The sequence below is a fragment of the Camelus dromedarius genome, chromosome 4, assembly GCF_036321535.1.
Source record: "Camelus dromedarius isolate mCamDro1 chromosome 4, mCamDro1.pat, whole genome shotgun sequence".
Classification (NCBI taxonomy): Eukaryota; Metazoa; Chordata; class Mammalia; order Artiodactyla; family Camelidae; genus Camelus; species Camelus dromedarius.
In genome coordinates, this window is record NC_087439.1 from 79,780,067 (window position 1) to 79,800,260 (window position 20,194).

At 43.8% G+C, this 20,194-nt stretch overlaps 1 protein-coding gene across 2 annotated transcripts in view; it reads left to right on the forward strand.

Annotated features, from left to right (window-relative positions):
* SMARCAL1 (SWI/SNF related, matrix associated, actin dependent regulator of chromatin, subfamily a like 1) overlaps nucleotides 1-13,100 on the forward strand; it is a 51,436-nt gene extending 38,336 nt beyond the window's left edge. For both annotated transcript variants that reach the window (XM_010979699.3, XM_010979700.3), the window contains 5 exons: nucleotides 767-869; nucleotides 6,859-7,041; nucleotides 8,374-8,474; nucleotides 9,444-9,540; nucleotides 12,797-13,100. In XM_010979699.3, the coding sequence (XP_010978001.3) occupies nucleotides 767-869; nucleotides 6,859-7,041; nucleotides 8,374-8,474; nucleotides 9,444-9,540; nucleotides 12,797-13,027 (715 nt within the window). In that variant the 3' untranslated portion in view covers nucleotides 13,028-13,100. The remainder of the gene's footprint in view (nucleotides 1-766; nucleotides 870-6,858; nucleotides 7,042-8,373; nucleotides 8,475-9,443; nucleotides 9,541-12,796) is intronic.
* The last annotated feature ends 7,094 nt before the right edge of the window (nucleotides 13,101-20,194 follow it).

The following is a 20,194-nucleotide window of genomic DNA, read 5'->3' on the forward strand; positions in this document are numbered from 1 at the left end:
TGACCTGTGCTGGGATTGGGAACTCTCCGCAGGGCACCAGTCCCAGGGCAAGGGTCTGCTGACTGGGTGACTCTCCTCCCTGCAGCTCCTGGGGGGAGCTGCTTTCTTTTCAGGCCACAGCTAAAGATAAGGAGCAGAAAAAACAGTAGATGGAAGAGAGAAGTAAATTAAGGGAGAATAAAGACCGAGCAAATAAGGCCTTTCACCCCATAGTTCTTGGCCTCAGAAAATCTACCACTAAATTAATTGCTGGCCCTGTAGTTTGCAGTCTGATGTGGGAAGGAGCTAAAAAGCTATCCTTGACCGTCTTTTCAGTATTATTACTTATGTCTCAGTGTTATACTTCCAAGAATTTGATTACTGTCAAGAATCCCTTAATCCCTGCCCCGGCATTTTCAGATCTACAGACAACACTTCAGTTTTTACTGAAAACACAAGACAATGATAGTAGCAGCCAGAGTGCAAACTGTTAATTATCTTCCATGACCCCAGGCAATACGAATGTTTCAGCAACCTATCGGAGACACATAAAACATAAGAAAACTTCAATTGATTTTGTGTTTGGGAGATGACTAAAGAGTGTGGAGGAACCCAGATGATGATGTCCCCACAGCTCCTCAGGGAAAGGGGGACAGGTCAGCTCTCAGAGAAGGGGGAGGGAGGCCCCCGGAGGGCAGGTACCCCTAAGGTGTCTTCTGCAGATGCAGTAATAGCCTCAGCGGGTGAGTGTATGTTTAGTTTATTGTCTTGTCATTGTCCAATACAGTGAATACATCCTGGACCTACTGGAAAGTGGAAGAGAGAAGTTTCTAGTGTTTGCACACCATAAGGTGGTTCTGGATGCAATTACGAAACAGCTTGAGAAGAAGGTAAGCTCCCTTGGAAATTCAACACAGGATGCTTTTCAGTTTGTGTGTTGGGTGCTGAATTGTTCCGAGCAGGCCAAGGTCCGATCTGAGCAAAGAAGTGAGATGATGGTTTCCAGAAACATTGCTGCAGACTTTCTGAAGAGTATTTCTTGCTTACAGAACCAGGGTGGGATCAAAATATTTTCCCAGCAGTGTCATTCAACTTCCTCCAAGCTTTCCACTGATATCCCAGGAGTCTCGCTGTGGGAACATCTCCCATTGGCTTCTTCCATTATTCTGTGTAAATAATTACAGGATTGACAAGACAGGAGGTAGCAAAAGTTGTTCTCTTGGGTAAAGATGCGTCCTTTCCCCCTCCTTTTGCTCCTCCTTATTACTGTCAGGGTGGCTTTACTCATTGCACATGGCTGAGCGCAAACTTCAGTACAGGGTTTTATGGCTCTCATTAAATTGAGTGGAAAATGTCTAGAATGATTTCCAAGGATCTTTATTAAAACTGAACACATCATATTTTCCCCTCCCTTTTCCTTTTTGGTTAAATTTCGGGCCATAAATTTCCTTTGGTCTTTCTTCGTCTCTTACATTTATATACTATTTCAAATACACAGAAGAGTACAGGGAAATATACAACAAACATCTCTGAGTCCCCCATTTAATAAAAGAAAATTTTGCTGTATTTATTTCAAAGTTTATTTTTTAAGTAATAAAATAACCCTCTAATTTATTCCTGTCCCTTCCTCCCTGGGGGAAACTCCTATGCTGAATCCTTCCCCTCCAATATTGTAATACTTCACTCTAAAAGTAGGTATCCCTGAGCAATATATAGCCTCCAATATATAGCAATATATTTACATAAACAGCAGCATAGTGTATCTTGGAATTTATTTTTTTGTTCAACCTTGTTTTAGAGATTTCTCTACATAGCACTACAGGTTTAGTTCACTCACTGTAATTACTGAGTAGTATCTCACTGAATAACTATACCATTCTCCTGCCGATGGATGTTGAATTTTATTTACAGTTTTTGCTATTATGCTAATTTTTATTGAAGTATGGTCGATTTACAATGTTGTGTTAATTTCTCGTGTACAGCATACTGATTCATTTATCCATATGTATATTCCTTTTCATATTCTTTTTCATCATAGGCCATTACAAGTTATTGTGCTATGCAGTAGGACGTTGCTGTTTATCTGTTTTATATGTAGTAGTTAGCTACAAATTGTGAGCTTCCAATTTAATCCTCCCCACTCCCTCCTACCTCTGTAACCATAAGTTTGTCTCCTATGTCTGTGTCTGTCTCTGTTTTTTAAATAAGTTCATTTGTGGGGGTTTTTTTTCTTTTTAGATTCTACACATAAGTGATATATGGTATTTTTCTTTCTCTTTCTGGCTTACTTCACTTAGAATCACGATCTCCATGTCCATCCATGTTGCTGCCAATGCATTATTTTATTATTTCTTATGGCTGAGTAGTATTCCATTGTATATATACATGACAACTTCTTTATCCAGTCATCTGTTGATGGACATTTAGGTTGTTTCAATGTTGTGGTTGTAAGTAATTATGGAAATACATTTTTGTACATATGTGTACACACATAAGTATGCCTTGTGTGTGTACATAGGCATGTCCAGGAATGATCTTGCACGACCCTTGGATAGGCTTATCCTGCGCTCTACTAGGTATTGTCAAATTGCTCTCCAAGGTGGTTATTCAAATTTGTAATCCCACCAGCAGCATTTGAGAATTCCTGCTGTTCTGTGTACTCATCAACACTTTGTGTTAATCAGACTTTTTACTTTTGAAATGAAGTCTCATTTCATTCTTACTTTAATTTGCCTTTCCCTGACCACCAGTAAAAGGCATATCTTTTTATATGTTTATTATCATTTCAGGCTCTTTTCTATAAGTATTCTGATTTGTGTCCTTTGCCTGTTGATTATTTGTCTTTTTCTTATTGATTTGGAAATAGTCTTCATAAATTCTAGATGTCAATCCTTTGCCAATTATGATCTGTCTTTTCACTTTGTTTCTATTGGACAGTTTTACATTTTTATTTTAATTTTTAATTATAATATATTTCAAATATGCTTGTAGTTTTTTTCTATATGGTTTTTAACTTCTATGACTGGTTTAAGAAATCTTTCCATACTTGAGGTCATGAAGATTTTCTTCTGGTTTTTTGTTTGTTTGTTTTTGGGCTGGGGGCAGATGGGTTTTTTTGTTTTTTTTTTGTTGTTGTTGTTTTGTTTGTTTGTTTTGTTTTTTTCTGAAAATCTTAAGAGGTGGACTTGAATTTTGTATATAATGTGATGCAGGAAGCCAGCCAATAGAATTAATAGTTTATTCTCTGGAAAGGAAAAATCAAAGCTGTTTCCAATTTCAAGAAGCCAAATTAATTAGAAAACTGTTAGAATGTACAAAAGTTTAGTAGGGTACTTGAATTCCAAATAAACTAAAATAAATTGCTTTTTTTAATGTATCAGCTATAACTAATTAGTTAATGTAATGGGAAAAAGCTAAGTTCACAGCAACAAGAAAATAAAAAGTAATTAATAATAATCTCACCAAGAAGAGTGTAGAAACTAATGAAGAATTGGAAAGACTTATGCCATATTCTTCTCTGTAAAGGCTAAAAAGTGTAAAAATGTCTGTCCGTCTCAAATTATTTTGTAGGTTCAATTCAAGTCTAATAAAAATTCCCATTAGATTTTTCTAAAGGAAATTTATACTGTTATTCTAAAGGAGTCTCAAAAAAATAAGCATGAGCAATATCTAAGACACCTTTGAGAAAGAAAAGCAATGTTGATAGACTTGTCCCTGTTGTAAAACTCAGTCATGCTGGTTCAAGAACTGGTGGCCAGGTGTGTGGAATTGCCTTTTAATATAAATAAAAAACAAATATGTGACCAAGAAGTCATCACAGATCAGATTTAATTTATTCAACAAATAAAGTTTGGGTAATGGCTAAGTAAGTGGGTAGAGAACTTAACTGAAATTTTAATTCACTGTTTATTAAATTCCAGATGAATCAAAACTTTTCGAAACATAAAGTATTAGAAGAAAATATAAATGAACACATAACTGATCACTGGATGGGGGAATGACTTTCTAAGCATAAAAACAATGAAAGAAATTACAAAGGAAAAAATTATTCAGATTACTAAAAATTTGGGTCTGTACTGTCACACATACACAGTGGTTAAATCATTGTTCTTTCACACATTTGGTACATTTTTTTGATAGAGTAATTTGGCAATAACTTAATGTGCACGTGAATTTTTCCAAGCTCCTTTTCTAGGAATTTATCCTAAGGAAATAACCAGACCAGTCAGGAAGATTTATGTACAAGAATATTAGTTATGTTGTTATTTATAATATTGAATAATTAGAAGCCCAAATGTTCATCAGTAGGCGTCCCATTAAATAATAGTCCATTCATCCATAAAAAACAATGATGCAGATCAATTCTTTTTTGTGGAGATCACTGGACCTGCTAAGAATCTGAAATATGAAAAATTTCAACTCCACTAGTAATCAAATAAATGAAAATTAAAATGAGATAATTTTTAAAACCTATCAAACCAGCAGAGGTTTTAAAAATTCGCAGGGCTCACTATTGATAACAATGCAGTGAGCTGGACATGCTTATATGTTACTTATTGGAAAGTAATTCAGTGGTCATGTCAGGAGCTGTCAATGAAGTTTTTCTCTTTTGCCATGCACTTTGATTTTTAGTAGTCTAGTCTAAGGAAATGACCAGGTATAGACAAAGAACCATGAACGGGTTTATTTTAACCCATCTCTTTAAAATTTTTTTGTATTAATAAGCTTTATTGAGGTATAATTACTGTGCAATAAACTACATATTTGAAGTGTAAACTGGATAAGAATCAAGATAGTTGTTGGAGGGCAGAGAGAATGAAAAATGCCTGCCAAACTGAGAAGGTATCTTGAGACTGAAAAACGAGGCAGGTAGCTCCACATAATCGATGGATCAGTTTATTACAGAGTAGAGCTTACATACAGGGTAGGACTGGGTGGACGGTGATCCAGAAGCATTTGCAGCTGCTCTCTGCAACGCCAAGGAGCCACTGGGATGGTTTTATAGCTAACCTAGGGTACAGGGGTGTGTGCTTGGAGACAGGAAGTGCCTCCCTAAGTCAAGATTTATGATGGGTAACTAGTATCGTGAGCATCGGGAATACAGCATCAAAGCTCGTCATTGTTTAGAGACTAACCGAGCATAGAGACCACTTGGACCTAATGATCATTAAACAGTATCTGTTAACTACAAAACCCTGGATGACAGAGAAGAAATTTATTGCACAGTACAGCCCCAGGTAAGGATCAGTGGAAGGACAGGAGGAACTGAATGGGCCCAAGATGGCTCCAGTTATGCTAACAGCCATACAGTAGTGAATGTATCTGTCAGCCCCAGAAGTTTCCTTGTGCCCTTTGTAATGCCTGTTTCTCCCCATCCTCCCAGCTCCAGGCCACCACTCATCTGCTCTCTGTCACTGTAGACTAGTTTGCATTTTTAGAACTTTATATAAATGTGGAATCATACAGTGTGTGCTCTTTTTTTAACCTGATTTCTCTCACTCAACATATTTTGAGATTCATACATGTTATTGTGTGTATCAACAGTTCATTCCTTTTTATTGCTGAGTAGTATTCCATTGTAAGCATAGACAACAATTTGGTGGACATTTGCCAACCCTTCTTTTTTAGCGAAAATTAAAAAAAAAAAAACAACCCAAATGTGAGGAAGGAGATGAATGGTTAAATAATACTATTGTTGCATAATGAAATATTATACAGCCACTAAAAATCATGTTTTAGAAAACTTTTTAATAACTTACTTTATTTACAACATGTTTATTGGAGAAAAGCAAGATGTAAAACTTTTATTTAAAAAATGTGTCATACACATTGAGAAGAGTGACAGGAAAAAAATGGATGGGTAATATTACTAATTTTTATTTTTCTTGTCTTTATCATTAGAATGATGTATGTTATCACTATAATTTCTGTCTTTATCATTAAAAAAATAAATAAATGCCTAAAATAAGTTGAACTAAACCTTCAACTGTCAGATAAGATCCAGCAGTTGACTCCTGGGTGTTTATCTCAAAGGAATGAAAACTTATGTTCACAGAGAAACTTGTACCCAAATATTCATGGTAGCTTTACTTGTAGCAGTGCAAAGCTAGAACCAGCCCAGATGTCCTTCCAGAGGTGAGTGGCTACACTGTGGTACATCCATGCCACAGAACGCTGCTCAGCAATGAGGAGGAATGAGTCACCAGTGCATGTGAAGTGTCCATACGTGCAATGACTTGGATGAGTCTCCGGGTAGTGATGCTGAGTTTAAAGAGCCCAACCCCAAAGATTACCCAGTGTGTGACTCCATTTATACAACATTATGGAACATTTTAGAAAGGCAGGACGGATTGCTTAGGGATGAGTGAGTGAGGGGAAGCAGGAGGGAGATGGGTGTGGCTATACAAGGGCTATAGAGCATCCCTGTGATGTTAGAACTGTTCACTATCTCTGCTGTGAAGGTGGGTACGTGAAAACCCACCTGCGAGATAAAATTGTATAAAATACACACGAGTTTAAGTAAAAGTGGGGAAATCTGGATAAGATCAGTGTATTGTAGCAAAGTTAGTATACTTGTTGTGATGTTATGCTATAGTTTTGCCAGTGTTACTAACGCCAGGGGAAACTGGCAAAATGTACAAGGAATCTCTCTGTATTATTGTTTAAACTGCATGTGAATCTTCGATTGTCTCAACACAAGTTTCAATTTGAAAGCAAAGGAAAGACCAGAAAAGAAGCTTGGAAAGCAGTACCAAGTGACAGCTCGATGTGCCGCCGGCTTTGAGCCAGAGCAGCGCGGGGCTCTGTCCCTGGAGCTGTGCCCCCAAGGCTGGCCTGGCACCGTGCAGCCCACCTTGTGTCCCTCCCTTGTTTCGTCAGTGCGTGCAGCACATCCGCATCGATGGCTCCACCCCCTCGGCCGACCGTGAGGACCTGTGCCAGCAGTTCCAGCAGTCCCAGGGGCACGCCGTGGCTGTGCTGTCCATCACCGCTGCCAACATGGGCCTCACCTTCTCCTCAGCTGAGCTGGTGGTGTTCGCAGAGTTATTCTGGAACCCAGGGGTAAGGGGCATGCCCTGGGTTGCAGGGAGGAGGGAGCTAGTGTCAGTGGGGGAAGGCAGGGTTTATGGGCTCTGTCCCTGGTGCCAGTTTCATCTTCCCTCCATTTCTGTTAAGCCTCAGAAACACGTTTGTACTTTCCGTATGTCTGTCTTTAAGTTCGTTGGCCAGGTATTAGGTCTTCACAACAACCTACTGGATTGGATTATTACTGTAGCATTATCAACTCCATCTTACTATCAATGGGAAGAATGATGTTTTAGGAGGAATTTCAGGCTCCATGTCTGTATGAAGAAATTGGGGCACAGAGAATTCAAAAGCACAGCTGTCACTTAAAGGGGAGCACCTGGCAGCCCAGGCCCCAGCCCAGGGCTCTGGCTTCCTAGCATGAGCACCTTTTATCAGCCACCCTCATGAGCCGCTTTACCCAAGGGGCCACAGCGGGGTGACTGGTGGGTGTTCCTTGAACGCAGTTGTGGTGCCCACTGGCCTTATCTGATCAGCTGAGGGCTGTGGCAACAGATAGAAGACATTTGTTTGGACTCAAACTTTTCTCCTGAACTCCAGAAAGTTCTTCCCTTCCGTTCTGACTCGGTATGGCTCTCAGTGACCACACATAGGCAACAGCTGTAACAGTGGGTGGACTTGGAGGCTGAAGGCATTTATAACAGAAACCATGCTCTGAGTTCTTATTATTCATTGTAGGGTTTACCTCCACATAAAAAAGCATTTTTAGAGCTTTATATAAATGTAGACTCATACAGTGTGTACTCTTTTTTTTAAACCTGATTTCTCTCACTCAATATATTTTGAGATTCATACATGTTATTATGTGTATCAGTAGTTTGTTCCTTTTTACTGCTGCTAATATTCCATTGTATGCATATACCACAATTTTTTATCCATTACCCCCTACCCCTGATGATATATGGCCTCTCCCTGGGTGTGGTACTTTTATTTATTTAGAAGGTAACTTTATTTGTTCCACGGAGGAAGGATAAAAGTGTGCCGGGTCTGTCTGCCCTTGGTCACGACTGGCGGCAGAGCTAAAGCTCGCTCTCCCTCCTCAGCGCCCAGCACCGGGCCTGACGTGGAAGGGCCATCCACAGCTACCCAGCTGCAGATTGAGTTCCCTGACCAGTGTTGCGTTTGCTTCTCCCTTTTGTCAGATGTCAGGTCCTTTGTGGGTAGAGCCTCACAGGCCCTCTGCCATGTGACATGCAGTGAGGAGGAAGGGCTGGGAGTGGGGTGGCTCAGGGCCAAGAGGTTGCCTGCTGTGCTGGGCTGAGCCGTTCCCAGGCTTGACCTCCATGCATCCCATCCCTTGCCTGGCAGGTGCTGATCCAGGCTGAAGACCGGGTGCACCGCATCGGACAGTTGAACTCCGTGGGCATCCACTACCTCGTGGCGAGAGGCACAGCCGACGACTACCTTTGGTAACGCCTCTGGCTGGCCCGGCAGCTGGGGTTGACACCAGTGACAGATTTCCTTTGCTCCCGAGAGCTTCTGCTTTTGCTGAGGACTTCAGGGATCCCCACAGAAGACCTGTTAGTAGGGCCCACCCTCTTTCATCACGACCCTGTTTGGCCTCTTACGCAGCATTACTGGTGGCTGCAGGGAGCATGAGGAAATCTCATAGGAATAAGGGGATGTGGTTCCTTCCCACTGGCCTGAGATAAGGGAGGGGAACTTGGGATGAAATCGGTGGACTTTTGTTTGTAAAACACCCTGTTCCTAGGCATGAGGGCACTTGCTGAGACAGGGAAATGGCCCCCTTTTCCCTTCATGACATGTGTCGGTACCATGAGGCCACATCCTGCAGTGCTGCTGCCAGGCCAGTGGGAGAACGTGGCTCACCCTGGGCCGTGTAGTGCCTCCTTAGTAGAGCTGGGGTGAAACTTCCAGCTCTGGGGTTTCATGTCCACTGCCTCAGCAAGAAAAGTCCCCAAATGCCCCCTCCCTAATCCCACATCCCCCTTCCTGATACTAAGTTTCTTAATTGTCTCATTAGTTTCCACTGCTTATCTCTATTTCCACACCATGACTAAGGCATCACCCTACCTTTATGGCGTGCGCAGGTTGCCCCTACTTCCCTTTCTTTGTTAGTGGATTTGTTAATTGGGCAGCTCACAACAGCGCCAGGTTCAAAATGTTGTAATGGCATTCATTTCCTACATATCTTCCAGTGGAAAGAATTTTGAGCCTGATGATATGAGCCCTGAATTGGTCAGTTTACAGTAGACAGGAGGTAACTATTTCAGGATGGGCACTTGTGCCTGGAAAGGTGCAAAGGTGTGAAACAGTAAGCCTGTCGCGGTCCCATGAGAACAGGGGGTGGTGTCATTTTAATCAGTCTGCTGGTTCTGTGCAGGTTGTTTCCACTGAAGCTCATTTCTCCCCAACAGGCCCCTGATTCAAGAGAAGATTAAAGTTCTGGGGGAAGCCGGGCTTTCTGAGACCAATTTTTCAGAAATGACAGAAGCCACAGGTTATTTCTACAAGGTACCACCAGCACGTACCACGGGGGCAGAGGGAGGCCTTGAGCTGCCTGCTCAGCGTCCTGTGGTCCTGGGAGGGAGGGTGTGAATCACTCCTGGGGACCTCCCCCAGCCCAGGAGCTAAAGTGATGGCTGCAGTCATTCTTGGTTCAATTGTGTCTGCCTCCCCTTATGCAGAAGTGCTGGCATTAAGGCCTGCTGTTTCTGACACGCCCACCTAGATCCTCATAAAACCAGAGCCTCCAAATGCTGCCTCTTCCATCAGGCCATTAGAAACTGACAGAAAACTCCCCTTGTGTTGTTGCAAAAAAGTGCACAGCAACACCAAGCAGCAGGCCTGCCACCGGAACACGCCCCCCGCACAGGATGGGGAGTGTTTCACACGGGGTATTGCCTTTATATAGCTTATTTTCCCCTCTGTCACTGCATTTTATCCCTGGTGTCTCCCACTTTGTAAAGGGGTGAACCGAGGCTTGCAGAGCAATAAGTCTTGCTCGCAGTCACGGGTCATGGGAAGCCAGCCCAAGGCCGAAGGCATCCCAGCTCCGCCCAGCATCCCCCATGCGACAGCCCCGCTTATTATCAAGAGGACAAAGAGGCCAGCGGCTTCTTTCCTTCCGTGGCTTGTTTGCCTGTGGAGAGGGCAGCCCGGGGCCCAGCAGGCCTGCCCTGGCCTAGCTCTGCGGCCCCAGTTGCCCCAGCCCTTCCTCCTCCATCTCAGTGAAACCAGATAAAGAGGAGTGAGAGGTGCTGGTCTTCTTTCACCTGCTCGGACGGTTGGCAGGACGGTGAGGACTCGGGGGGCACTGCCTGCTGGAGGGCGGCTCCTGAGTGGACTATTTCTAACACGAGGGCTTGGGCAGAGGTCTGAGCCTCATGCAGAAAGGTGGCCTTGCTCTTCAGTAGATCAAAGTGCCTGCGCCTTCCCGTGGAATTGCAGTGCATCAGAGGCTGAGAGTTAAGTCAACACAGCCTTGTAGGCGATACTAAGACTTAGTCTGAGGATATGAGCTTTCATTTACATTTACTGAGCAACTAAGTTCTCTCTTCAGAAGGTAGTTATTGGGATAAATAAGACTCAGGGTAGGGAGGACATATTTTTAAACATTAAGTATGAATTATCCTTATAGTTAATAAGCCTGTTTTATTTTTTTTTAAGTGTAGTTGATTTAATAAGCCAACTTTAATAAGCCAATTTTAAAACAACCTTATTTTTAAACTTTTTTAAAGAACTCTCTAGTTCAGTGGTGACTGTTCTGACAGAGCCTTGGTTATTATGTGCCCATTAAAGAGCAAGAGCCTTATCTTTAAAGGATTCTCAGCCCATGAGAATGGGTTTATTTATAACTCATTTATTCAGATTGGCCTGGCCCTCAGTTGCTTTGAATTAGTTAAGAATTCTGCCTAAAGTACAAATGCAAAATAATATAGATGGAGTTTATCAGCATTTATTTTGATTAATAATTATATCAATTTATTTTTTATGAAAATAGAGCTGAAATGTTATCAGCTTCTAGTAAAAGAAAATGTTGCCTCCTGTAGAGGAGCCAAAAACAAAGGCGTTTATGCCTGCCTTCCTGCTGAGAGGGGAAGTGAAACACTCGTCTGGTCTTGGAATGCAGTTACGCGTGCTCCAAGTTAGCACACCGTGCTCCCACATCATACTCCAATGCACGTGAGCAGTCAGTTCTTCCTGGAGGGGGCTGCCTTGCGGGTGGCCTTTCCTTGACCTTGCAGTTGTTCAGACAGAAGCTGATGAAGACATGGTAGAGGAGGACACGTGGACACTGTGGGGCTGACCTTAATGATCTCTAATGTCTCTTCCTATCTGAAAGGCTGGGATCCTGAAAGGCAAGGGAGGGTGGAGGACAGGTTATGGAATACTCCAGAGTCCTTACAGGACTCGTTTTCAAGGAACTTCATTTCACCAGTGTGGAGGGCTTCTGTGAAAATGAAGAAACAGTGGCCAGTTAGGTTGAGACCTGATTATAAAGGGCCTGAAAAGCCACGTTAGACTTGACAAGGTAGACACAGGGGTGCCCAATGACATGTGAAGAAAATCTTGTTAAAGGATAGTCTTGGGGGAAGGTATAGTTCAGTGGTTAGAGCACATGTTTAGCAAGCATGAGGTCTTGGGTTCAACCTCCAGTACCGCCGTTAAAAATAAGCAAATAAATAAACCTAATTACGCCCCCCCCCCAAAAAAAACAAAACAAAAATAAATAAACGATAGTCTGGAGGCAAAATGAGCCTGGCAGGGACCTGTGAGCAGTTGAAATGGGAGGAGGCCTGAGGCAGGAAGTGCAGTGAAGCCGTTGCAAATCCAGGCAGGTAGAAAGTGGTGTGGCCAAGGAAAGAGCCTGCCTACGAGGTAACGAGGAGGGAACAGAAAGCAGAAAGCAACTCCATGCGGTGATGTGTGAGATATGGAGTCAAGGTGCCTTGGTGACTGCAAGCCGGGCAGACTATGAGAACGGTGGTAGACCATCAAAAGTAGGGAACTGGAGCTGGTTCGAGGATGTAGGAGTGAGATGAGGGATGGTTTTGGTTTTTAAACAAGTTTAATTTTATGGAACTGTGGGATATCAGTGGAGATACTGAATATGTGCCTCTGGGTTGGATGATGGGCAGGGTTGGAAATTTAGATTTCGGAGAGATCAGCAGACGGATGAAAACAAGCCTGTCGTGTGTTGTGGTTGTAACTGCTGGGTGTGATTTTAACACTGCACCATTATTGTCAACACACAGATGCAGTTGGCAGGCATTTTGATCATTTGTAATTTCAGAGTAGTCAGAAACGGGCACACGTACCTACTTACTAATATGTTAAGTGTGTGTATTTTTACATCCACTCTGAAAGTCAGGTGTAAGCCATGGCTGATCACACTGATTTGGGAGTTGAATCACAGCTTAACTAACCTCTCAGTGGAGGAAGGTTTTGGAGGAAGTGAGAGCTTGGGGGCTATTTCAATACTGAAATACCGATTTATAAAGTCAGAAGGGAGAAAATATCCCCAGCATAAATTTGTGTGAGAGCAGCCTCTTTGTTTTGTTCTCACAACGATTTCTTTTTCCTTACCCCAACAAGCAGCTGAGAAGATGAGAAACCAGACACGAAGGCCCAAGGCTGCTTGGGTGATGAGCAGTTCACCCAGCTGGTCCCCTGCCTTCCTTAGTGTCCTCTCCCCAGCCTCCGTGGTGGAGGGAGTCAGTGTTGGTGCCCGGGTGCTGACGTCTTGTCTTTTCTTTCTCTGATGAAGGACCCAAAGCAGCAGAAGATCTATGACCTGTTCCAGAAGTCCTTTGAGGAGGACGGCAGTGATGTGGCACTCCTGGAGGCAGCGGAGTCCTTCGACCCAGGAAGTGCCTCCGGGGCTGGTTCCTGGGACACGGGAGACACGCCAGACGAAAGCACACTGCTGGGCAGTCCACTGAAGAAAAAGAGATTTGAATTTTTTGATAACTGGGACAGCTTTACCTCTCCTCTGTAGGAGGGGCCAAAAAAAGCATGAAAAATCATGGGATTCATTAAAGTAAAATAAAATAAGGCATTTTGTTTCTAAAGCCTGTGCTCCTCCTGTCATTAGCAAAGCACTGGTCTCTGTCTTCAAGCCCAGGAGGTGACCAGGCCCAGGGTCAGCATTTCCTTTCCCCTCTCGTGTGTGGGTTTGCTCGGGTCTCAGTTAACCTCAGCTTTCCCGGCTGAGGAACAGAGGCAGTGGATTGTAGTAGTGGTGGCTCGTGTTCTTGCATTAATGAGATGTTTCCTACACAGTCCCCCAAATCTGGAGTTTTCAAATGTATTGATTCAACAGAGCACCTGGTATGTGCCAGGCCCTGTTCTAGGTGCTGGCAGTGATTCACTGAACAAAAGAGGAAAAGTGCAGGCCTTTGCCGAGTTTATCACATAACAGAAGAGGCAATAGTTACATGTTCTATGAAGAAAAAGTAAGCAAAGGGTTTAGAGCAGGGGTTGACAAGCTTTTTCTATAAATAGCCAGATAATAATTTTGAGTCTACAGGCCAGGATGTCTCTGTCAGAACTACTCACCTCTGCTCCTGTCATGTGAAATCAACCATAGGTAATCTGGAAGCAAATGATTGCTCTTTTCCAGTAAAACTCTATTATGGACACTGAATTTTGAATTTTATATAATTTTCATATGTCACAAATTACTATTCTTTTACTTTCAACCATTGAAAAATGTGAAAACTGTACTTGGCTCACAGGCCATACAAAAGCAGGCAGTGGGCAGAGTTTGGCCCCAGAGACCATGGTTTGCTAACCCCTGGTTCAGAGCAGCACTGTCCAACAGAAATACAACACAGGGCACATAGGGGATTTCAGTTTTCTAAAGAGCACTTTAAAAAATAAAGGACCAAATTAGTAACATTTTTTGTAACCCAATACATTCAAACTACTGTCATTTCAACATAATCACTGTTAAAAATTACTGAGGAACTTTTCATTTGTTTTTTCGTACCAAACCTTCAAAATCCAGTGTGTATTTGACAGTAACCATACATCACAGCCTGAATTCGCCACGTTTCAGGTGTCACGGCTGGTGGCTCCTGTGCTGGACAGCGCACCTTTAGAGAGAGGGGAGGGGAGGGGAGTGCCACGTGGGAAAAGTAATAGATGATGACGTCGAAGAGAGACCTGGGCTGGATGTCTTAGGTCATAGTAAGGAAACGTTTCATTTTGAATGTGAATGGAAGCACTGACTGGTTTTGAGCAGATCGCCTGGTTTGTGTGTAGAAAAGAGATCAGAAAGGATGAACGGAGGAAGGGGTTGGGTAGGAGAGGCTACCGAGCTCACAGCTGACTTTGGGGGTGGTGCTGGGGTGTGGTCGAGCTGAGGAGCAGTGTGAAGGTGGTGAGAATCAGTTGGAATCTGGACATATTTTGGGTGTAAATCTGAAAGAATTTGCAGATGGATTGACCGTGTGCATTTCAGGAAGAGAGGTCAATACCGAAACCTGGGGTGTTGCCTCAGCAAGGTGTTAGTGGTCTTAACCATTTAGAGATAGATTAAAAAAAAAAAAAAAAAGATGGGAGAGGAGAGACTGGGGGCCGGGGTGAAATCAAGTGTTTGGTTTTGGACTTGTTGAGTCTGAGACAGCTGTTAGACAATCTGGCAGACCTGGAGACCCCCCTGCCCAGCGCCCACTTTGAGAAGGGACTTGCTGCCCAGCTGTGGGAGTGCAACTGGCAAACAGCCTCCACCTGGCCACAACTTCCAGTTAGTCCCAGACCGCAGGAAACCACTTTGTCTGAGGTTACACTTCCTGGGGCAGCGTGCGTCGGTGGCTGAGCACGGTGGGCGTGAAGGCCGGGCAGCTTGGCCTGGTGGGCACCCCCTCTGAGGGGCAGTATCCCCGCAGGTCTCCCTATGCCCCACTGGGTAGTCAGAGGCTATTTCAGGCTTGTATCCCAGAGGGAGGTCCCTCTGCCCCGCTTTCCTTCCTCCCCCTTCCTTTCACAGGAAAGGCTCTCTAATGAACATCTTGCACCCCAAACTCATCTCAGTGTGTTTCTGGAAAGCCTAACCTGTGGCAAGGTCCAAGTGGAGATGCTCCGTAGGCAGTAGGGTGTCCGAGTCTTCTGACTCAGGCTGCACCAGATGTAAATGGTGCTTGTAGCCCCAGGGTGGATGAGATCATCCAGGGGCCTGATGGCATCAGGAGAAAACTGGCTCTGACTGACCCTTATGCACCCAACATCTAGGGTTGGGAAGAGGAGAAGGAGACCCACGTGAGTGTGCAGGAAGGGGATTTTTCTTTTTTAAGTGTTTCAAGAACAAAGGAGTTGCTGCTCTCATTGGTATTGTAGGCAGCCAGGGGCCAGGTGTAATTGAGGGCTTAGAGTCAGCCCAGTTTCCTCGGCAGCAGTGAACACCACCTTGAGCTGGTGTGATGGTGTGTGGATTGTTTGTTAGACCAGAATGGTTTTCACTTTTGCTCTGTGGACTACGTGCGGGGGGCTGAGCACTTTAATCTATTGACACAGTGAACCCAGTCTCGGAAAAAGATAGTTATATTTCCCTTGTGCAGATACAGAAACTGTGCCCAGGGTGTCTCAGCTGGGAAGAGGCAGAGCAGGACCTGCAGCCAGGAAGAAGAAAGGTTCTGGATCACAGTCAAATCCTGAGAAAGTCTCAGAAAGAAGCAGCTCTTCCTAGCCGGCCCCAGTGCCTCATCACAGCCCCTGCTCTACACACTCACATCACACAGCTTGAGGTACGTTGAGAGGCCCTGTCCCCTGAGTCTGTGGACATCCAGACTACTGCCCAGAGATGCTGCCACCTGCCTGCTGCTCGCTCCACCCTCATCAGGGTCTCCAGAGAATGTGAGTACCGCTTTTCCATGGGCCCCACTGGCGTTTGGTCAAGTTCTTTAATTGCTTAGGCTCTCATTTCTGACTTCTGTTAATAGTCCCTCCTTACTCCAGGGATGTGGCCAGGATACAAGGGGTATGCTTCAAAGTAGAAGTGAATGCCTTGGTGATTTTGAAATATACAGTGTTGCTTAGAAGAATCACTTCTAAATTAAATTAACAGATCCCGGCTGCATTCACCCAGGGCCTCCCACACAGAGTAGCCCTTGACATACTGCAAGGTGTCAGGTCAGTGTCTGCCAGTGGGAGGCTGCTTGTGTTTGAAACCACTATTCCTTTGTGGTCTTAGTTACTTTGTCTGTTGAACTTCCATCTGAGGCCTCTAGTTAAACCTCAGTTTTGCCTACACTCACTCTCTCTCTCTTTTTCAATCTGAGATGTCCCTGAGGTCCTCCAAAGCAAATTTTATTTAGACCATGTAGCCTACATACTTTAAGTTGTACCTTCCCAAATGTACCTCTGAAATTTGTTGAGAGCTTTCCAGCCACTTCTGCGTGATTCAGTAAAGGACACTTGGACTTATTTACAGACTGAATACCTCTGGGTTTAAGAAAGGATTTCCACACTCCCTCCTTTCCCTCATGGACTCTGCAGCTCAGTTCAGACACACTCCCCCCATCTCCTCATCCATCATGTTTTCTGGAAATGTCAGTTGGAATGAAGCAAATCTGGTTGCATCTCATTCCACTCCTGTCCCTGCCATCAACTGTCCCCTTAAAAGGTTTTACTAAAGGCCCCTACCGGCTCACTGGAGCTATCTTTGCCTCCCCTCCCCAGGTCATTAAGTGGAGTCTCGGTCCCTGAATGGCCCTGGTTAACTTCTGCCTTGAGGACCGGCGTCAGGAAGACTCCAAGAGGCAGTAAGGAATCCTGTTAGCCTTGATCCACTTGTGCTTGAGTGAATCATGTCTCTTCCTTTCTGGCTTCCCACCAGCCTTTTTCTAGGTCAGAGGGAGAGCTAAGAAACAGAGCCGGAGGTGCCGTCCCCTCACCGCCAGTTCTTAGGTTTTCCCTGATTTGTGCCTTCTTGATGTTTTCTGAAGCTCTTTTTTAAGTGAAATTTAAACTGTGAAGGGGATGAAAAGAAGTCCAACCTTATTTCTTTACCCTATCCTCTCACTTCCTACGAAGTTAAGGATCACAAGATTAAAAAAAAAAAAAAAGCTTAGAAGCTTAAAGGGGATTTACTGGAGCAATCTCTCATACCTATGTTTTATTTTGGTTTTGTGTTTTCCGAGGAGAGGGGTGGTCTCAGCAAAGAAAATGGATTCCTAATCATAGCAGAAAGTATTAAGAAGCCTGTGAGTCACAGTTTTTTGCTTATTATGACAGCCAACAGTTATTTGGTTTTGCAACACCCTCTACCCACATCCCACACCCCCAACCCATTCAGCAAATATATTGAGTACTAGGCATTCTTCCTCTCTTTTTAACACCTCTTTGGGAGGGTGAAATATAACATACAAAAGAGTTCATCAAACAAATTTACAGCTTAACAAAATACTATAAAATAAACACTGTGTAACCATGACCCCAAGGTTATGAATATAGTATGTTCCAGAAGCTTTATTGTTTTGTGTTTAACACTGAGATCTACAATCCACCTGGAGTTGATTTTTGTACATGGGGAAGATAAGGTCAACGTTTATTTTTTCCCATATGAATATGTAGTTATCTCAGCACCACTTATTGAAAAGATTGTCCCTTCATCTGCTGCTCTATTCACTGCTATAAATTCTATGTAAAAATCAACGAATCTGGAAATGCATAAATTTAAAAAAATGAAAGTCCTACATCCTCATCCGCCCTACCCCTGGAGGTGATAATACAAACAATTTGGGATGAAGCTGTTGGTAATTTATTTGCTATGCATACAAACCTGTGTAATTAAACATACATAGAATTTGTTTTTATAAAACTTGTATCAAACCTTTCATACTGACAATGGCTAATTTTACATATTTGGTCATTGTTTTATATTCGTCCCTCTCATCCCTTCTAAGAGTTGACAAGTAACCCATCCTGATGGAGGCACTGCCTGTGTCAAGGCTCTGTGAAATGTCCATTCGAAAAACAACTTCAATGAATTTAAAGTAAATTTGTAGAAGCAGGGAGGAAGGAAAGAATCCACGTGCTGAAGCTAATTTCAGACACCTGATTCTCCCCAGGTGTCCAGGCCTTGCCCTCCCCTTGCTGAGTCAGCTCTTCCCTGGGGAACGTGGCCCACTGGACTCCTGACAATTCTGGGCAAACTTTGCTCTGGTCTGTGGCTACCAGTAAGGGCGAGCAAGAGCACTTTAGGCACAAAGTGAAGACACAACAAGGGGCCAGGGACTCCAGGATAAGCCTTTCTTCTCCAGCATGAGACGAATTTAGGATGATGCTTGCACCTCAGATTTCAAGAATAAAATGTGCTACACGCTCCCAAGGGAACTGGTTGACACAGTGCTAAAAGAACTCTTCTTTGGAGGCAACCTTTAACTTATTTAGTTTTCTAAAGGCTAAAAGTGATTGTGGAGGGCTCCCGAGGAACAGGGGTGATTCAGCAGAGCTCTTTCCTGAGATGCTTATGGGCACACATTACAGTTAACAGTCTCTACACGTGATGGGCCTCTAATGGGGATGGAGATTCACTGCCTCACAGGTAAGACAAACTGAGGCTCCATGCACAGTCCTCTGAAGCCACTTAGAGCTGATTTCATGAGAGTGCTCTTTGTACATCCTCGAGCTCGCCATTTACAGAGAATCGTTGTTTTGAAAAAATTGCTCTGAACATGAACAATTTCCCCCTTATAATGGAAGGTCTCATTTTCAGCCAATCGACTGCATTCTTACTCATGCATTCTCTCTCCTCTTGTTCCTTCTCTCTCAGGCTCTCTGAAGGCCAGAGAGGTAGGCGGCTTATAAAGGGGATGGGTTGGGAGAAGGTAAATTTGGTAAAAGACGATCTGAACTAGACTCTGGATCCAGCCCAGGAGAGCTCATCTCGGCTTGGGCTGCCCCAGTGCAAGGCTGGTCATGCTTATTCACCTACCCAGGGCGAGTGAGCACGGCTCCTGGCTGGCCTAGAAGCGCAGACTGGAACCGGAGGACCATTAGAGTGCTTTTTTCTCAACACTCCTTCCACCAGTCCCATTTGTCTGCACCAATACGTTTTTATTGATAATTTTCTGGAGACAGGGCATAGTTTAGGTGGAGAGGTTTCCGGAAGTCATTCTCCAAGTGTGGTGAGTTTCTCTTCTGGGGGAGGAGAGACTTGCTCCCTTGGTCCCTCCCCATTCTTCACCCTACAGGGGCAGAGAATGCATGGGTAGAGGCTCTGGTAGAACTGACAAATGCTGAGCACACCCTACTCCATCGGCTGGCCTCAGGTAGGAGTAGCCATGACTAGAATGGTCTCACTGAGCCCAAGCTAAAGAAATTAAGGAGAAAAGAGATGGGCATATTTTTTAAGGGACAGCAGAAAGCAGATCTGTTCTAATTCCCAGAGTGTGGCAGAGGAGAAAACAGGACTGAAAAGGCATCAAGAGACATTGAAACTAGGTATCATCATCATCCATTACAAGAGTAATAATGATCATTTAGAAATGCAGTAGGCACTTCATTAGTTATTTTAGCCTCCCAAGGACTTTAGAAGGTGTGTGGTATACTCATTGTGCAGCTAAGGAAACAGCTTGAATCTCATGATACAGCAGAAACAGCGCTGGTCTGGGAGTCGTTTATTGGCTGTATGACTTCGGGCAGGTCACCTGACCTCCCTGGGCCTCTGTATCCAGTTTGGGCCACACCACCTCTAAAGACTTTTTTAGTTCTGACGTAGGCAACTTGACTTGGTAAGGCAAAGAAGCATGAACAAAGATAACCCTTTAAAACACTTAAAACCCATAATCACCATTACCCCATGTGAGGGAACATTTCCCCACTCAAGAAGTAGCCATCACCACTGACCTGCCGGGCTCTGTGTGTGCTCAGTCCTGGGATGCAGAGGTGGACAACAGAGGCCTGTCCTCATGGAGTGGACTTGTGGTGACCTTGACTTGTTGTTGTTCTTTCAAATAGACTTTATTTTTTAGGGAGGTTTTAGATTTATAGAAAAATTGAAGAGCTAGTTCCCAGATACTCTCCCAGCTTCCCCTATTACTAACATCTCATCTTAGTATGGTACATGTATTATAATCAATGAACCAACATGGGTACATTATTATTAACTAAAATCCACAGTTTATTTAGAGCTCCTTAGTTTTTACCTAATATCTTTTTT